The sequence below is a fragment of the Achroia grisella genome, unplaced genomic scaffold (genome assembly GCF_030625045.1).
Source record: "Achroia grisella isolate CSIRO2021 unplaced genomic scaffold, CSIRO_AGI_Agris_v1 utg794, whole genome shotgun sequence".
Taxonomy (NCBI): Eukaryota; Metazoa; Arthropoda; class Insecta; order Lepidoptera; family Pyralidae; genus Achroia; species Achroia grisella.
The window spans coordinates 3,098,149-3,119,124 of NW_026713026.1; the positions used below are offsets into that span (position 1 = coordinate 3,098,149).

Sequence of the window (20,976 nt, forward strand, 5' to 3'; positions counted from 1 at the left end):
CTTATCGCAGAGTACTTTCTCCTTCTGAGTAAAATTATCTCGTTCAGTATCTGTCTATTAATTTATCTGTGACAAATAAAACTGTTTTCTAAATTGTAATATTGTAATTATATTATGAAAATCTTTGTTATTAAATAATTTTCGCATTATAATAAGGTCTAAACATGGAAGCAGTGCCAAAATTACCGATGGTCAGCTTTGAGGTGAAAGTGAGTACAGAGAATACTCATTTTGGGCCTAAACTTAAACAGGTAACAATGTCATGTACTTAATGGGTATGATTAATTGTTTTGATATGGCTTTGTTTTTTCTATCCTTCCCGTTGTTCTTTTAGTATATAGCAGAAGCATATAGAGAAGATCCGGACAGCTATGGTAATGAAATACATCAGCTAGAAGGCCTGCGGTCGGCTGCAGTACGCCCGACGACTGATTCAGCTGGTATAACTGCTCTCGTCAGATATTTTTGCCAATTGCGAGCCATTCAGAGCAGATTTCCAATGGCTAAAGGACAACCTGCGGCCTGTACATTTGCCTGGTAATGAACAAGATCTATTATTTTCGTTTTGTTTCTCTTACAAAAGTATGATTGAAAACATATTCCTTGTTTCTTAATCTTATTACTTTATTTATATTTTTAATTTGTTATATTTTTTGTGATTATCTATATAATAATGTTTTTATAACTATAACTTCAAATTTTAGGAAAGATCTGTATGCTGGCATGTCTTGTCCATTAGCTGACATACGTTTTGAAATGGCATGCATTCTACACAATATTGGTGCACTTCACACTGAGTTAGCATTCTGTGAGCCTCGCACAACTGTGGAGAGTTTAAAAACAGCCTGCACTAGATACCAGAATGCTGCATGGGCTTTTCAGCAAGTGAGGGAACAATATCCACAACCACCAGGAGTTGATGTTTCTTCTGATATTATGAGGCTTTTACAGGAAATATGTTTTGCTCAGGCTCAGGAATGTATCCTAGAAAAAAGCATTCAAGATTCAAAGAAGCCTAGTGTTGTTGGTAAGAATCTTTCCTTTTATCAGGCAAGTGTTTTGCTCATTATTGTATTATAATCTCATTATGAACTAAAACAGGTGCTGTTGGAACACAAGTGCTGTTATTCTACAGAAACTCACTTGCTCTGCTTAACCCCTCAACTGGTGCAGATAGTATTCACGAGGTTATTGGCAGTAAACTATATAATTACTGGCATCGCTATCTCTCCTTCAAATCTTCCTATATTGGATGCATAGTCTGTTTGTATCAGGGTAAGTAATTGTTATTATATTGCATTAAAATTAACAGCATCAAGTGGTTTAGCACACCACCTATTACCAATGATTATGGGTTTGATACTTTGCAGACTACAGACATTTGTATTGAGAAGTATGTTTGTTTGTTTAAATTATTAATAGAAAACTTTCAGACCAATATTCTGAGTGTTGAATGAATTGAATTAAACTGAACTGAACTGAATTTAAGATTCATTAGAATCTTACATTATCAATAGAAAACACTCAAGGACCTTCTAGATGAATCTAGAAGGTCCTTGAATTCCTCTACAATCTCCGAATTTAATCAATAATATAGAATATCCTTATTGATTTTTTTTTTATCTTTTTAGTGTAATATAGAATTTTGAAATTATTGTTTTTAAGTTAGAGATTTCAGATTGTTCAATTGATCAAAGAATATTTTGCAATGTATTTCTTATTTAATTGAATTAAATATATTTTCACATATTTAATTATTAAGTATTTATTTGAGGGTCTGGATATATTGTATAATGGATGTAATTTACGAAATCAACATAGGCTTATTTTCAATGTCTTATTATTCTACATTGTTGAAATACATATAACTAAAATACATTAGTTCACAGAAAAGAACTGACTACTAATCATGGAATATTTATGGAATAAATTAGAAATGTACTCAAATCTATTTATTATAATATTATGAATTTATTGTACCTGAAGTGAGATCTATTTTTGGTTGTCAGTTGAAAAGTCTGATAACGCAAGCATGTTAGCAACCGCATATCAGAAAAGTAAAGAGAGAATGTGAATATATGGGATATACATGGTTTTCCTACTCATGGTAGTAGGCGACTAATATTTGAATATCAGATATTATTATTCATAAGCTATTTTGTTTAGGTATGAATGCTGAGGAACAACAGAAAATGGGAGAACGAGTCGCATTCTACCAGCTGGCAGTAGATAAACTGAATGAAGCTCGAAAACTCGCCAAATATGTTGAACCGCCTCAAATGACTCAGGAAGCATTGACTTTTACTAATGACGTGGTTGAGGGGAAACGGAAGGCGGCTAAGAATGAAAATGAGTTCATATACCATGAAGAGGTTCCAGATAAGGATTTCTTGATAGATTTAAAACCAGTGTGTTTAGTGAAAGCTATGCCAATCAATTTTAATGACCCTGAGGTAATTATTTTTATTTGATTATAAACAATTTTTTTTATAGCATGATATGAAGAAATGAGCTTCTGGCTCACCTGATGGTAAGTGATTACCGCCGCGCAAATCGCCGTGAATACCAGGGGAATTGCATTGCCGGCCTTTTAAGAAGGGATATGCTCGTTTCTTGTAGGTTTCAATATCATATTAGTTTGGGAATAACATTGCTGCAAAGTGATTCCACAATTTGGAAATTTCTTTCAATTTAAATATCATTCATACACAGGGCTTCCCTATTGATGTCCTCGGCGATATAGTGGTGTAGTTTATATGGTAAATTGTAACCATTTTTGAAAAAGATCAATGGCAGCTTTATTTGTTGTTTTTAATGTGATTCGTAAATACTTAGAGCTCCCATTCTTTTCTATTTTTATTACTGTATCTACTATTTATAGTGTCTAATAATTTTCTTTTTTTAAGTGTCTAATATTTTTTTTTGTTGTAAGATATCGGGCCCAGATATTTTCTCCCGGTTGGTGCCAATGGGAGCACACGAGGCTTCCTCCATGTATTCCGAAGAAAAGGCGAAACTTCTCAGACATGTTGTGGGGCAAGCAGAAGTCAAGAACACAGAGCTTATGGAATTCATGTCTTCATTGCAGCTTGACCAGTTAGAAGTGCTGGAATCTGACCAAAAGTAAGTATGACGGGTATTAAATTATGATGCATACAAATAGGAGTAGGTAGGGCTCTACCAGACAATTTATGTATATTTGTATTATTATTACATATGTATGTTAGTATATAAGGTATATATGGTATATATCATTCATAGTCATTAGTAACTTGAAATAAATAAATAAATATATCATCTGTTGATGTACTTTGTAGAAATTCGTCTAAAGTACACACTAACAATTATTTCAGCTATTAAATTTTGGTCTTGTGAATGTCAACATATTGGTGGTAACACAGGTCCCATGACGGCGTCATGTCTGTAGTGCTGTGCTGTTAATATCTATAGGAGGCAGTTGCCATTTATAGTCACTTGATAGCTATTACATTTACATATATAATACAACTATATAATACATATGTACATGTTAATTTGCCGCAACAAACATGTTTGTGGAACCTTTATCTATTGAGGTAGATAGCTGATAATGTGGCAGTGTGCAGCTATGAATCATCCTTTCTTTTGCTTTTACATGTTATTAATGTATTTACAATTTTAGATAAGATCCTCAATTTTACTAATAGACTTTAAAATCCTCATAGTTCTAAGTTGAATATGATTTGTTTTTTTTTCATTACTATAAGATACGTTTTGTTCTTACGAAGCTTTTAATACGTTTTTAAACGACATACGCTTCTCCCTGTTTCAAATTTAAACTTATTTATATATGAGCTACGTTCCGTTTTGGGTGTGTAAGGACTGCTTTTAGTCTGCTTTGAGAGAAGTAAAATTTTATATTGAAATATGCTTGTATTATGACTACTGATTGAAGTGTACCTACATTCCTGTATGAATCAACCACTTATAATCATTGAATATTGTTTTTAATAATGTTTTAGGATACCGCAAGAAATAGTGGACAGATGCGCAGCTATGAATGCTAAGTCAGAAATTATACAAACTCTGGTAGATTCAATGAACAATTTGGCTGAAATCATTAGTGATGTGGAACAATCTTTGGCAGATATCAAAAGTTTTATACAGGTCTGATATTTCATATATCCAAATACTGAAAATTATGTGGTATTTAGGTAAAGTTTATGCGTTCGGATGCCAAAAATCCGAATAAATTGATCATTTATTCGGATTTTTGGGATAATAATAATAATATAATAATACTAATCTCAGGACAATTCATACAGAGCCATCTAGACTCAAGTTAAGCTAGCTAGAGCTTGTGTTATGGGTGCTAGATAACCGATACAAATACATAGATTTTTTTTTTTTTGTAAAAACAATCATACTCATGATACTAATGAATTATACAAATGAATTAATGATCAGAGATTCAGTAGGTCTGAGAATCGGTTACTATCTATTTTTATACCCTTAAATTTAATTTAATTTAAATTAGAAATAAATTTATCTGGTGTGAGCTCTTACTATAAAACTATTTTAGTGTGTATTTTAATGTACTATTAATTACAATTTTCAGGACGAAACAAAGAAAGAGAAAGAGTTCCAGCAAGTGATGGGCCCTCGTCCGCCGTCTATCGTCCAAACTGAACTATCTCGTGAATACCATAAGTATCAAGAGGCTCACACTCGGACCAACGAAAGCAATCAAGTGCTTCATAAAGCTATGACGCTCCACATTGCTAATTTGAGACTGCTCGCTCAGCCACTAGATGCGCTTCAACACAAAATACCTAGTATTGATAATATTGGTGAGTCTACCTTGCTTTATCTTCGTCCTTACCTTTACCACAGATAATATAATATTACATACAGATACCCCATCCCATACAAGAAAATGGTTCCTTCCTAACTCGGGCTATTCTTCGGGCTATTTTATTTCGCCGCCGTAGGCGCTAGATGTCGCTATATCTGAAGCAGTTCGGATTACTAGTGGGTGATTAGTAATAAAGCATGAAAATAGATGGCAGAGAATTCGGTCTACATGACATCTGTTTTGCAAAGATACGTACATAATAGATATATAACTGTATCGAACTCCTGATTGGGTACAATCGAAAATTCAATGTAGGTATAATATTGTTCGCTGACAGTCTCCAGACACGGCTAATGTACCTATGTATCTATGTACTATGTTACAGTTACTTTTTTACATGCCTAATTTTTTTCTCCCGACGAAGATAATAATATGTCGTAACGCGTCTGCACTAAAATCGGGCTATCGGTTAAGGAGCAATAGCTCCTTAACGAATAGCCCGATTTTAATACGGTTTTTTTTTATTTAAATTGTTATGTGATAGTGATAGATTTTAGCTATAATCAATTGATGTGCATATGGGTACCTCATATAATTTTCAGTGTATAATTATTTCTCAATATATAGTTAATTATGGTAAACTGGCAATTTGTAAAACTGAAAATAATATCTGCAAACCATCAATCTGTTATATGTATAGGTTCTTTCAGGGATACTACATCGGTGCTAATGACATGTAGGTACTTATTTTGATGTTATACCTATTTGTAGAACCTTCGATATCTACAAACTACACCTTTACTGCTAGTTTTTTGGTATTTATGTAAGTTGTTAATCAGTTGAAATTAAGCTGCGAAATTACAGGATATTTGGTCATAACATCTATGTTCTCCGGAATGATAACGTATGCGGGATATAGGGGGCACGACATGATGACGTAATGCTGTTTAATAATATATGTGTATGTATGTACGTCGGATAGCGTCGTGGTTGGATGGATCATCACCGTTACCCTCCCTCATCCATATTGTCAAAAGTTACTACCTACTATTATGGGGAGGGAGGGAGGGTAACGGTGATGATGATGAGATCAATAATGACTGTTGACGATAGTGACGATGGTATTTATTTATGACCACCATAAAATTCATCATTGGCAGTATTCTCAACATTATCATCATTGTTCATCATGATGATTGAGATCAAATTAATTAATTGATTAAAAAAGTAGCAAGTATTAGGTAGGTACTAAGTCCTTATATGACTTAAATACAAGGTTCTGGGATGCTGTGATATACTACAGTCTCTAGATTTAGTTTCTTATTAGTATTTCACGACCAAAGTCTATAGACAGAGAAATATAGATTTACACAAAGTTTTTTGATGTAAATGGGAATTATTATACACATTGCATTAAAAAATATATATGATTACCATCTAATACAAAATCATTATGTAGTAAATAATTCCTGACATTTTAAATCGAATGAGGTGAAACTAACATTGCATGAACACAACACTTGAAGATCATAAAATTTTTATTTCAGGTAACAAAACACTTTTAAATAATTTATTAATCACAGAATAAACAATTGTTAATAATTTACAATAATATTTCTTTCACTGCTTGTCTGTTATACCACTAAAACTTCAAACACTTCTGTTATTTTTATATTATATTCCAATCATTTCATAATTAATTCCTGGTACACAAAATATTCCTGGATTTGTTGATGAAGCAATATAATAATAATCATGTGTTTAAATCATAAACTTATTTGCAGTCAGTTACACATAATATAATTACTTGGAATTTCTTCTCATCACTAGTCCATTGCTTTCTTACTTATTTAATTATATTATTAATTGCATTGTGATTAATAATTTACAGATTTTTCTTCTGCTTTTTTCTCTTATTTTTACTTGCATTATTATTTTATACAGTAAAATGTTCATATATATATACATATATATTTCTTATTCTTTTGAACTCCTGTTCTTCACAGTAAAAATGTTATTTATCTTCATCTTAATGACTAGGAGATTTAGAATATCATCTCTTATTTGTTTAAACTTTGTTCAGTATTAAGTTGTTGATGTCAGGAAAATCTGAAAACAATATCATATACCTATGTTACATTTTCATGAACTTACATGAATGAATTTACATGAAAGTAACTAAACTGTAACCTTATTAGTACAATAAACATATTATTCATACATCATATTCATTCAGTTCTAATAAAATATAAAAATAATACTACTGTTTAGTACTTTATTTTGATTAATAATTTTCAGTATTTTCTCAATCAATCAAAAATTATAAAATCAGTGTTAGTTTTTTGAAGTTACATTCATAACAATAATAAAAACATAATAATACCACATTAAAGCGGTCACCAAGTACCTATGTTTATTATATTTTAATATGAAAGATACACACGCTACATATGCAAGTTTTTAACAACTTATAGTTATACCTGGTATAAGATAATCCTCAAAGACACGATAGTTTACTAAATATTTGTAGTATTTCTTAGACACATTTAAATTATTAAGTTTGACAAAAAAATAAGAAGTTCAATGAACTCTGAACAGGAACAATTCAAAAGTTGAATTAAAGTACCTACTTAACTTAAATGATGAAAAAAGAGAAAAATTCCAATGCTAGTGAAAATATGTTTTAAGCATTTGACTTAAAGTCGTTTATCCTATTCTTTTATTCCTATATTTTATATTTTTAACCTTTCATTTATGTTGCCAGTACTCGTTGTCATTTCGATATAATAAAAAAATATGGACCAACCTACGATTTTAAATCGATATTTTTATTTGTGATGAAATCTAATAATATAAATTATGAATAACCTACCCTCGAATGGATATTAAAACACTAATTATCATGAATAGTAGGTATTAGGATAAGTAATATATCATAGTATTATGAATGATTATCGTTTCAAAACCTTGTACAATTTAGTAAGGTTGAAAATATCCTTCTACAAAAGCAAAATTCGAGTATTTGTAAAAATTCGAGGATCCTCATATTTAGCTATCAATGTCAGTAATTTAGATACCATATAACACTTGTTTATTGAGGTTTCATAAAGGTATAGCTGACCTTATATACTCTATACCACATTCAATTCTCATTCATTAAATTACAATAAGTAGGTATTTATTTTTTTAATAGAAAAACAATGTCACTAATGTCATTAATTGCTATAATTACCAGGGTGACCGCGTGGAGGTTGATATAATAGAGTACACTTGTATCAGATCAATCTAATTAATATTTCCCTCTTCAAGTTTTGAAGTTATGAGCGAACAGATAAATATATAGTACTTGCATACCTGTCAAAATCTCTCTATTTTGCCGTCGTCGAGTAAAAATTATGCATTGCAATTCGTTCCAAATAAGAGTATAATACAAAATGATGAAATTTTACTGTTTGCAAAGACTAATTAAAAGCACCATCGAATAATGCGTTGTAATATCCTGTTATCGATTATTCGAAAAAATCGGTAATCTATGCATTTATTTTTGATATGGCAACACTTTCTAAATAAGTATTACTGGCATAATATGGTTTTCTTGTTTAGCTGTTTTATATTTACTTAAACTTTTTTTATGTTTAATTTATCATAATAATATAGTAAGTACTTATTATTTGAAAATATAAAATAAACATTTAAAATACGGTGATACAAATGAAAACAGCGCCATCTATGAAAGTCTTTTGGAAACAATAAGCCCCAATTAGCAATGATTAAATTGTAAACAAATACAGGGCAACAACAAAATGAGTAAATATATGAAAATTACTTTTCAAAACGCATTATTTCATTTTAACATCTATATATGACTTTTTAAAAATAGATTAAACCTTTTTAAAAACATAGTTTTGGGTTTTAAACGATTACAAAACAATGTTGAATTCCATTCGATACCAATGACGCCATCTAAATCCGTTTTTCGAACTAAAAATGGCTACTATGCCATTGTTACCCACTGCCTTTACTGAGGCTTACCATAAGAATAATAATAATAACCTAGGACAATTCAATATAAACTATGAAATATTAAAAAAACAAATACAGTATTTACTTTTGAATCTTGCAGAGGGCTTAGATCGGGAGACGATGCTGGAGATGCGACGAGTAGTGGCCAAAGCACGGGAGATGCAAACACAGAGAGATTCTCTAATCCAGCAGCTGAGAGAGGCAATCACGAACGACGATATTACATCACAACTGCTTGCACGGAGCACCGAGCCCGCTGATGAGATATTCAAACAGGAGTTAGAGAAACACACACCAAAGGTATGATATTTTAAATATGACTATTATTTTGTCAACATTATGGTCATCAGCCATCCATTTAACTGATTAATCAATTTGTGTTTATGACTTATTACTATATTACTTATTTAATATACATTATTATTGTTACATAAAGAAATGCATTTTTTTAGGTTAAAATAATCGAACAGAATCTAGCAGCTCAAGAGAATATAATTAACAAACTGACGTCTTTATACGCGTCGTACGGCGACTCGCGGCGTATGCTTTCCGATGTATTAAGGAAGCGAGAGGGGCTCATTAATGGTATGTAAATTGTATATATATCTCATTAGTAACGTACAGTATTCAATATAATATCTATACAATTGAAGTGTCTGTTTGTATTTTTAACCGTCTACTGCCGTCTCTTTAATTAATTTGGTTTCTTATTGTTGTTGACGTCATCTGAGAGTCAGTCGAATATACATATAAATTGACACAGATTTTTCGTGTCGATCAGATTGATTCCAACACACGACCTTTGGTAATAAGTCGGGTAATAAACCACTAGTCTACGACTTTATCTCCATTTTCCTAATTCTATTTTTCAGCTTTAATAACTTCCTACGATGCATACGAAGAGCTTCTAGGCAAGTCGCAGAAAGGTCAGGAATTCTATAAGAAACTGTCACACAATGTGAACCAGCTTCTCACCCGACTGCGCAGCACGTGTCAAGTGCAGCAAGAGGAGCGAGCGCAGCTGCTGGCTAAACATAGTAGCAAAGGTAACTGTGCCATATACTAAACAAAATCGTAAAAAGTGGATTAATGTCCCCATTGCTAGCATCATGTTTCATGTTAGGTTGACCTCCACACATGTGGAGTTATAATGTTTAATAACATTATAAATTCATCAGGACGATTTGGTCCTGATGAATTTGCCATGATGGGCTTATTGACCTGGCGTTATGTTCATCTTGTCCTTTTATCATCAACGATTACGCTGGAGTGGTGGTCCCCTACAGGGCCACTCCAGCGTAAATCGTTAGCGCAAAGGGTGCACCATTCCATTATCATCCATAAAACAAAACTAATCATAAAAAAGTGGATGAATGGCAGTCCTTTACAGTGTTTTTCCAGAAACATGAAACGAAAAATTAAGTATTTAATACCTACGTAATAAATACTTAATGTATCTTGAGTTTTTTATTCTAATATATCGTATTATTTTGTTAAATTATAAGATACCAAATATACACAGAAATTATATATTTCAATTGCACCTTTCCAGAATCTACCCCCAGTCCCGTGCCGATAACATCGAGCGTCGCTAAGACTGTCGAGGTGGTTCCAACACCCACCACTGGCGGTCCCCGCAAACTGAAGGACTATCTGCCTTACATGAAGAACAGAACCATGACCTCCAGAGCCCAAGGTAAATATCTAATATCATGATTCTTTTTAGATTTCATTTGCAAGGTTTGTGTGAATTGAATAAATCTTTGCATCCTAATAAAGAGTAGATAATACTTGATAATATATTCTAAATAATTTTACAATTGACTCTTTCCAGTCAAATTATTGAATTTAATAACATTATAAATTTTATGCTTTTTATGGATGTAAGTTCAGTTAATGTATGTTATTAATCAATTAATTTATTTGTCTATTTGCACGCCAGATCCCTTAAGGGGAATAATAATTAATAATTACTTAAAATGCCTTAAAAGAGGTCTTAAAAATATATTTAAATGTAGCTTGCTTTTTTGCTTTGTTTGTATATTTATATTGTTTATTTTAATTCCAGTTGATGTCGTGCAACCTGATACATACTATCCTGAATCTATATACCCAACATCAGTGAGACCGACGCCCGTCGGGTCTGAAGGTGAGTCAAAACTGACACAAAATGACTATAATAGGTATTAGACAACAGATGCATCAATTACATATAAAATTTATATATTTAATTATTCATTCCTTTGTTGTTCAGCATGATGCCAACATTTTACCATCGCACCAACACGTCATCGACAGGGAATTTATCCCCACACGCTGAAACCTAACTGGTCTCGACCAGTGCGGTTTCAGAGGATCTTGCTCCCGCGTACACTTAGATTGTGGAATTAATTATCTGCCGAGGTCTTCTCGAGAGACTACAGCATAGGGTTTTTAAAGAAGGGTATATTAAGGTTTCTTAAGGTTCGGCATCGCACTTAATGTCTCAAGTGTCCATAGGCTATGGTAACAGTTTACCGTCAGATAGGGTGTATGATAGTTTGGTATCATCGTAGTATAAAAAAATTCAATAAATATAAGTCAATAAATTATGACAAAAAATATACAAAAAGTGGACTTAAAACACTGGTTACATTTAACCATTGTTTTAAGTCCACTTTTTGTATATTTTCACACACAATTGTAATTCTCATTTTGATACTGTTACTAAGTATCAGTGAACCTTCTAGAAATATGGAATAAAGCACAGTTATTTCTAATATTCTTCCTAAGCATTAAGAATGATTACCCAAAAATTCTCAAATAAATAAGATATAAGATATAAGAATAGTACATGGAAACTCAGTAACGAAAATAGTTTGAATACGGTTTGTTAACTATTACATTTATAATATTTCATTGTTTCAGCTACAGACATACCTCAGGCTCAGCTTTCAGATGGTGTTGTGGTCCCACAAGAATTACAAAATCCAAACAATCCATACAACCGATATGGCGTACCCTACGCGGCAACTGAAAATGATCCTTATTCCTCACAGTCTAATTACGGTTATCCCATGAAAATGGGCTATGAGAAACCCGAAGAAACCCAATATGGCTATAATACATCATACACTCCACCACAGTACTCTTCACAAGGCCTCGAACCTCAATCACAATACACAAATCCCTATTACTCAGCAACTCAAAACAACACTACTTTAGTAACAGACTCACAAAACTCCATGGCTTATAACAGCGTAAGCCAAACAAATATGCACTCTAATGTAAACCAATACGGTACATATAGCGATCAGTATATTCAGCACCAACAAATGACAGCTATACCCGAAGCGACATCATACACAACTCCGTACAGTCATAGTCAAGATTTAAGCGCGAACTTTGCTCAAATGCAACTGGCTACTCCCAAATCAGAACCAGTAAATCAACCAACTAATTACGGAGCTGACTATTCACAGACTTACTACAATGGTCAGTACCCCCAGACGTCTACGCCTAATGTTGCAACGTACAGCAATGCTCACAATTCTAACACGAATATGACGGAATCCCAAATCCCAGCTGATTACAGTTCAATGAACTATCCATACAGTACCGATACTCAATACCAACCAACTCCAAATGTATCCACTGCGTACAGTGCAGAACAGTATAGCTACCCCAATTATATAAACCCTGAATATCCCATTTATACAAATACAGACAGCACTATGACTTCGACAACTACTACTACAAACAACCCTATAAGTGTACCGCAGGCGTACAATATTCCTGAACAAGATGGCAATTATATCGACCCAGCAGTCCTCTCGCAATTAGATGCTATAGATAAGCCAATAAAATCGCACGTGACCGGCGAAGCTTTGTCTGCTGTGCATTTTCAAACAAACTACCAGAATATTCCTAACCCATCTCCCAGTTATAACCCGACCGTACAAAATACACAGCCGACTACCTCTTATCAGTATGTAGATCAGTCACAAAACAATTATAATCAGACATACCAAAACCATCCAGGTTACAATTATAACGCTGCGACAGGCGTATACGATTATAATTACGGATCTCAGAACTCCTTCATGGGGTATCCAAATTCAGAGCAAGCCAATGTAAACTCACAGACGATAGGGCAGAATCCAAATTGGTCTGCACAGGGTGTTTATACAAGTGCAGGCACGTGCGAGACAGTGCAATCACCGTCTGCAGAACAAGTGCCCCACACGTCAATAGAGCCATCTAGTAATAATCAAACTTATTACAATGCGCCGTACGGTTATCAAACTGTTCAACCAAATGAGACTGTGCCTAACTCTCAGCCTGAGACAACGAATTATGGTGCCGATATGAACCAGTCGACTTATATGCAGTGTGGGCAAGGACAAGACACAAGTGTTACTTTTAGTAATAATCAAGGTAAGAGTTTAATATAGCAATTGTTCTTAGTTATCATTCGCTTCTGGGAATATGTACCATTGTATTTTAACATACTGTTTATTATAAATTACATTCTTACTACTAAAGAATTTATATACACTTTGACTAATTTAGATAATATGCAATTTGGGTATGGACTATATGAGTTGTCTATCATAATTTTAGAAATTATATCTTATATATGTATACATATTGTATTAACTGTCTTTTGGCAGGTAATTTTGATAATTAATAAACTTACAAATATTTCAATTTAAGTTACCACTAATCTCATATTATTATAGCATTTGCATTTATATACTTGTCGATTATTATTATATTGTAAATAACAAATTAATAATAAAAAACTTTACAAAGAAAAACGTATTTTATTTATTTTTTCCTTTACAGTGACTACTCCAAAAGAGGAGATGACGCAACCTCAGTTTGATAATAGCATCCCCGAAACACCTATTGTTCCTACGCAAAAAGAAATTGAAACAAAAAAGGAACCGGAAACGCCAGTAGAAAAGTCAGAACCGTCTGTGTTCGATCTTCTCTCGGATATAGATTTTGCTGTGGAATATAAACCTCTAATGCCGGAAATAAAGGTGCCCCAAATATCTGAGAGTGCTATAAAAAAATCCACTGTGCCAAAGCCACTTCCGGTAGTTGCGCCGCCGCCTAAAGAGGAAGTGTTGGAGCGACCAGCGAAGGTGGATCTGTTCTCTGACCCGAGTTTACTGAACAAGTTCACCCAGGAGGTTAAGAATTTACAAAAATTAGTGGATTCGTTAACGGAGAAGACAACCACTGGATTGACGCTTTTGGATTCTAAGTGGAAGACATTCCAAGATGTACAGGTGAGTAATACTGGGAAATTACTATTTTTGTCACAACTGCTGTTACAGTATCTATTACTGATTTCATAGTTCTTGTCAATTTTAAAAGAATTTATAAATGGTTTATTAACGATATCTTAATGTACAAGCTGGTATGAAAATGAACGTTATACCTAGATATTGCATGACTGTTCCAAAGCCTGTCCAAAGAATGTCTACGGTCACTATAAAAATATATATTTCAGTCTAATATAATTATGAATCATAATTTTTGTCTACACAATGCACTGACGATAAAGTTATTAACGTATGGACTTATGCCGAAGTCATGATAGGATATTTACCCGATTCAGCAACTCCTGAAAAGGAGGTTTGGAGATATAGCGAGTGGGTTTTAGTGATTCCACTTTCCTCTGCCTGCAGCGGGTGAAGTCTGGAGGATTTTCCACACATTTAAAAAACTATAGCCCCTTTTTGATATCAGCAATGACATTTGCTGGAAGTTTAGATTATTCCTATATTTACTCTAAGGTTTTTATCAGAGTTTGTGTTTTCAGGCCAAGGAAAATATGACTAGATCGAAAACGATCGCAATGCAGCATTCTAGCGGGAACATAGTAACAGATGTAGTGCCTTTTGATGACTCAAGACTGACCCTCAAATCTGATCCAGATGCTTATTTCAACGTTTCCTATTATAGAGTTAGTATTTTATTATTTATTTATTTTGTTAACGAATAATCTTATGGTTAATAAACCTCTCTCGAAGTTTCGACTAGGTTACAGTAGCCATGGTCACGAGCTGACTGGAATTATAGCGATGTCAATGTAGATAGGCGCCAGTAGTTTTTCTTCTACCGTCACAAAATCGTCCAACTAAAGTTCGTGAACACAGTACTTACGGTATCTGTACACTTATTGACTGTTGATGTTATTGAACTTTGTATGAATTTATTTATGACTGGATTCCACGCAGATAATTATATTAAACAGGAATGTTAAAAGAAAATGTATTATCTGAATTTTAGATTAGACAGTTGTATTTTTTTTGTATGACAAGTATGGCATATGAAATCAGTTAGTTTAATTATTGCAGTTAATTATTGCCGTTACAACACGTATCAATGTGCTAGTACTTTGTTGCAGCAATTGGCATCCTGGTGCATTCCCCTACTAATTTCTAAAAACCCTGCCGAACAAGATTGGGAAATATTTTGGAGAGCAGTACTGGAGCACAAGATTGGGTGTATTGTGTGTTTGCTCAGTGAAATTGAGGTGAGTTCAGTATAACAGTTTTCAAGTATCATAGGTGTGTTTGTAGTTTTGATCATATTTACAGGCACTTCATTACATGGCAACTTGGTTGGAATTCCTATCGTTTAAAAAAACCACTACCTTGGAAACTACTCTTGGATTGCTTGTTTGCAATACAACTTTATATATACTGTTGTATAGGTTTAATGATACTGAATGTAGATGTGACCATGACAGTTCATTATACCTATACAACAGTATATATATTACACTTAATTGTAATCATCAGACAATTTTAGATAAAATGACAAATAAAAGTTTTGTCATAAACATGGTATGCACTCAAGATCAGCATTATTCCTGTAATTTTGTTGTTGTAGTAAGTGGCTACACATCTGACCCCTTTTTGACTACCTCTGGCGTACCACAGGGCTCTCACTTAGGCCCTTTACTCTTCAATGTTTTCATTAATGACGTGGTAAAAAGTTTTCATCATTCGGAATGCTATCTTTTTGCTGATGATCTCAAATTAATGAAAAAATTCAGTCTACTGCTGATAATGAACTACTACAAGCAGATTTGGATAGGTTGGTTGATTGGTGTGAGCATAATGGTATGGAACTTAATATTGATAAGTGTTGCTATGTTCAGTTTAGTAGGAAAACAGATATAAATACATACAAATATAATATAAATGGAACTGATCTTAAAAATGTGAGCACTATCAGGGATTTGGGTATTATTCTTGACTATAAATTAAGATTCAATGTACACATCGATAATATTGCTAATAAGTCTAATAAAATGCTTGGTTTTTTGCTTCGCAATAGTAAGGAGTTTAAAAACCCACAGACAAAAATTTGTCTATATAACGCGTTTGTTCGGTCACACCTTGAGTACTGCAGCGTAGCTTGGAATCCACACTATGATATTTATACTAAGCGTCTCGAAAGGGTTCAAAAGAGGTTTCTTTGGCATTTAACTTATAGCTGTAACCTAACGAGGAAGTTGCCGCACTACTCAGACAGACTCAAATACTTTAAATTGAACCCTCTAACTGTAAGAAGACAAGTACTAGATATTATGTTTCTTTGGAAATTAGGGAATGGCATATTGAACTGTTCAGAGTTGTTGTTTAAAGTTAATATTCGAATACCACCTAAACTCCCTAGACCTGGTAAATATAATATATTTATAGAAAATCTCGCACGAAGTAATTTGGGCTTCTACTCACCTTTAAACAGGCTAATGAGAACTTATAACACTTATTCAAAGAAACATTCATCAGTTGACATATTTAGTAATAGTTATTGCAAATTTCGCAGATGTCTCAATAGTATCATAAGTTCTAGTTGAATCAGTACAGGTTTTATATAGGTAGAATTTTAAGTTGTTTTTTATGTTTTGTTAATTGTTAATTGTAAGCACAAATTTGTCACATAAATGTCGTAGTTGCCTATAATTAAGGTTGCGCTTAGTATAAATAGATTGTAATGTAATATATATAATGTGTAAGTGTAAACCTTGTTGGTGACCTAAATAAATAAATAAATAAATAAATAAATTTCTCTTGTCATGCAACCACTTATAGTTGGCCCCCTAGGTTATAAGAAAATAATCTATACTAATGCATGAAGCGTTGGTTTGTTTGGTTGAATGCACTAATTTAAAAAACTACAGGTTCGAATTGAATATTTTATTTAGTGTTGGTGAATTGTCCTGAGATATTATTATTTATTACATTATATTTCTCATCAGGTTCAAGGTAAATCGTATTGGCCGACAGCCAGAGGTCAGTCCTTAGACTTACCAGGCGGCCTCAAGGTGACGCTAGAAGAAGTGACGTGCACTGTTCACTGGACGGAGAGGAAACTGACTGTCACACGTGGCAAGACCGCTTTCAATGTCACACATTACCAGATCAACGTATTTCCTGCTAAGTGAGTATCCTGAAGGAACTTTCGTAAGCTAAGACATTTTATGAAATTCAACTAATAACGGCCTACCTGATGGTAAGTGGTAACTGTCACTTACATACATGACCACCGTTGCGGACATTACGTCATCATGTGACACATGTTTTAATGAAACTTTACAATAATATAGCTTATATATCAGAATAGCACATGGGATATAAATTTCACGCGGGTGAAATCGCGAGCACAGTTAGTAGATTATAAATAATAAGGCACACACTAATAATAAGGTACACATAAAAAAATATGGTGTTACTTACAATATTTTAGGATTATGTGCACACCCCTGGTGTTCTGGGCGGTAAAGCTTCTTTATACCTTATGTCTAAGGATATGAGGTATAATATTCTTCTATTTATATTGCTCTGCATAAAGTGATCCTAATTGCATATTTCTTTAGATTTTACCCGCTTCGGCTTTGCACGGGTGTACATATATTATACATATAAAATCTTCCATTTGAATCACTCTATCTATTGTTAAAATTTGCATTATAATCCGTTTCGTAGTTGAAAAGATCTAAGCGAATAGACAGTGGAAGCGACATTAATTTCTAGTATGTAAAGATAAATTATATTGTAAACTAGCTGTTCCCGCGACTTCGTCCGCGTGGAATTTAACTTTATTTTTCTAAAATAAAAGTAGCCTAAGTTACTCCTTATTACATCAGTTACCTGCCAAGAAAAGTCCCGTCAAAATCGGTCCAGCCATTTCAGAGATTAGCCGGAACAAACAGACAGACACACAGACAGACAAAAATTGCAAAAAATGATATTTTTTGGTGTATGTGCCGTATATATTATTCATATGCATGTACTAAAAAACGGTTATTTTAATATTAGAAACAGACACTCCAATTTTATTTATATGTATAGATGAATACGATACGATAATTCGCCTTACTACACAATAAAATATTTTAGGATCGTGTGTTCGCCCCTGGTGCTGTTGGCGGACAAGATCCTGAAGCAGACGTTCGACGGGCGGCTCAGTAACCAGGTGGGAGCGGCGTGGCTGCACTGCAGTGCAGGCGCGGGTCGCTCCGCTCTGCTGGCGCTACTCATTATGATCATGTGTCAAGTGCGAGCCGGGCAGCTCAATCTAGTCGGTCAGTATACTACTAATTATAGTCTGACACTGGTCTTCTGCACCCCTTTAAGGGATGAAGGTTGGGGGCCTTCAGGCAAAGATGCCGGGGAAAAGGGCCCCCGGCATTAACTCCAGGGACAACAACCCCAGGGCAGTTGAATTTATGTGTCTTAGAGCTTACTTAAAAAACTAACATGTATACAATTAAAGTAAACTTAACCTAATTTAAGAAGTAGTGCCATACTTGGGTAAAATATTTTTTACAGTTTCTTTTTTCTTTTTTTTATAGTTTAATCACAAAGTCTATTCGATTCACGATTATAATCATTAATAGAAATTTCAATTGTTTTCCCACTTGGTTTGGACGATAGAAAGAGACAACGATTTTTGTTCATGATTATTTTAACAATTTTCATATTACAATACAGATATGCTGGATGTGGGATGCATCAATTTATACAAACACAGAACTAATATATTAGAAGATACCAAATATCTGGCGGACGCTTACAGAACTGCTTTGTTTTATGTACAAGGAGTGCTTTGTTCTGGTGAGTATTATATTTAGATTATATCTAAGATTTTGTGAATGTTCCAAAAAAGGAATGGATGGACGGATGATATGGTGAGAATGGGAATAAATAATGAGATGACTGCGAACAGTGATTAATGGAAGAGAAAAACATATTACGCCGACCCCAAATAAATGGGATAAGGAAGAAGCAGATTCCGATTTCTCGCATGATATATGATCACGAGGAATCGAAACACCCAGACCGATACGAGCAATAATATATTGTTCGTATCTGCCTGATATATAGGGTGTTGTGTAGGTGTTATGTATTTGTTGTAGTTGTATAGTACCCATAAACAAGCTCTAGCTTAATTTGGGACTAGACGGCGCTGTGTGAATTTTCCTAATATATTATTATTATTAAGAATTTAATATTGATAAAAAATGCAGAAATTATATCATGACGTCCGTGGTCTAAACAAACACAATAATTCATTAGGCACCGCTATGTTTAATGGCGAAGCTGTCTCAGTACCGTCGGGAGCGTCGGTGCTACCGCCAGTGACTCCCACGCCAAATGTGGCGACGTCTAGCGGCCAAAAGCAGAAGTTCTCGCGAGAATCATTTGAGGAGATGAAGCAGTCACCGGGCCTGAAAAGCGGCGACATGAAAGACCCTCTTAACTTCCTTGATCCTCTGTGGAGTTTGAAGAAAAAGTGAGTGCACCAAATTTCTTGGATCACTCAAAAATTAAGGTGATATGTTATATTTAAGGTAATTCATTTGGATATACTTCATGTTTAGTATTAATAGTACCTGGTTATTGTGGTCGCGGATTAAAAAAAACTGTTTACATCTGCAATTATATATTATACAATTAATTTGCTATATAAAAAATTGTGGCGTACTTTATAGACAATGTAAATCTGTTTTGTACCTTATGCTTAAGGATATACGGTATATTCTCTTAATTACAGTGCTCTCCATATTATGATCCTTATTGCATATGTTTTAGTCTTTATTGAATAGATTATAAATAAATACGATAATTCGCCTTAATACACATAAGAAAATATATTATTTAATTTTATTGTATTTAGAGATCTCAAATTATTTAGTACACCAATAATATTTGTTCTATTTATAAAATAAAAAAACACATGTAAACAAGTTTTTCGGTACTGGTTTGTATTTGATACAGTCCGAAATAGAATTTTATTATCTTCAATAATATTTAAAATTTTACCAACTATACTGTACGTTTGTAAAGAAAAAAAATTAAAACGGAAATTTTAATAAAAAGAAAAGATAATTTCGTGTAAAATTTACAATATAACTACCAGATGCAATCATGCGCTCGTCTTGATCAGAAAATAAATTTTGCTAATATGTTCATGTTGATTACATTTTGATTTCAAGTTAGTGCACCAAAAGAAAAAAAAATAGTAAAAATACAACGTTTGTAAATATAAGCTGTTATTTCTAGGCCAATCCTTTTTGATAGCATTAGGAGAAACAACATCTTTTAATATAATGTTAATATTTAAAGAGCAAGACTTTGGTTTGGGACCGTTTTAAGTCTCATTTTCCAAGAATAGTATAATAATTATATAAATTAACTATAAAAAAAATAATTCATTTATTGCAGCTATGGATCCTCATTGCTTATTAATAAGGTTTATAATTGCGTACGATTAATTGCGATTTTAATAATGTCTATCGAAATTATTAGCAGAACTATGTACATTTGGATATATGTACAGTTATAACAGAAATTATATAAATACTTTAGTACCTTGTCAGGATGATATTATTGCTAAAGCCAAATATTTATAAACACTACAAGTAAATTGTTATTGTGACAAGGTACAGATGTACATTTGCTTTGATTTTGCCACGATAACACCACGTGGTGATAATGTGGATTTTTTACCATTTGCGGTTAATGACTTACGCAGATTAATGGATTAATACTTAAATTTTATCGCCTTATTTAATTGGTCGGACAAATAAATACGTTCAGGAATGT

The 20,976-nt window shown here is 33.2% G+C and overlaps 1 protein-coding gene across 1 annotated transcript; it reads left to right on the top strand.

Annotated features, from left to right (window-relative positions):
• The first annotated feature begins 74 nt into the window (after positions 1-74).
• On the top strand, positions 75-20,306 carry LOC131851623 (tyrosine-protein phosphatase non-receptor type 23). The gene is made up of 21 exons (XM_059202142.1): positions 75-251; positions 335-537; positions 705-1,027; positions 1,102-1,275; positions 2,167-2,453; positions 2,933-3,123; positions 4,002-4,146; positions 4,598-4,829; positions 8,958-9,157; positions 9,310-9,442; positions 9,730-9,903; positions 10,410-10,553; positions 10,926-11,006; positions 11,765-13,273; positions 13,685-14,136; positions 14,673-14,816; positions 15,261-15,389; positions 17,127-17,308; positions 18,268-18,452; positions 18,862-18,984; positions 19,447-20,306. Exons 1-21 carry the CDS (start codon positions 165-167, stop codon positions 19,665-19,667), a joined length of 5,319 nt encoding a protein of 1,772 aa, XP_059058125.1. The 5' UTR covers positions 75-164; the 3' UTR covers positions 19,668-20,306.
• The last annotated feature ends 670 nt before the right edge of the window (positions 20,307-20,976 follow it).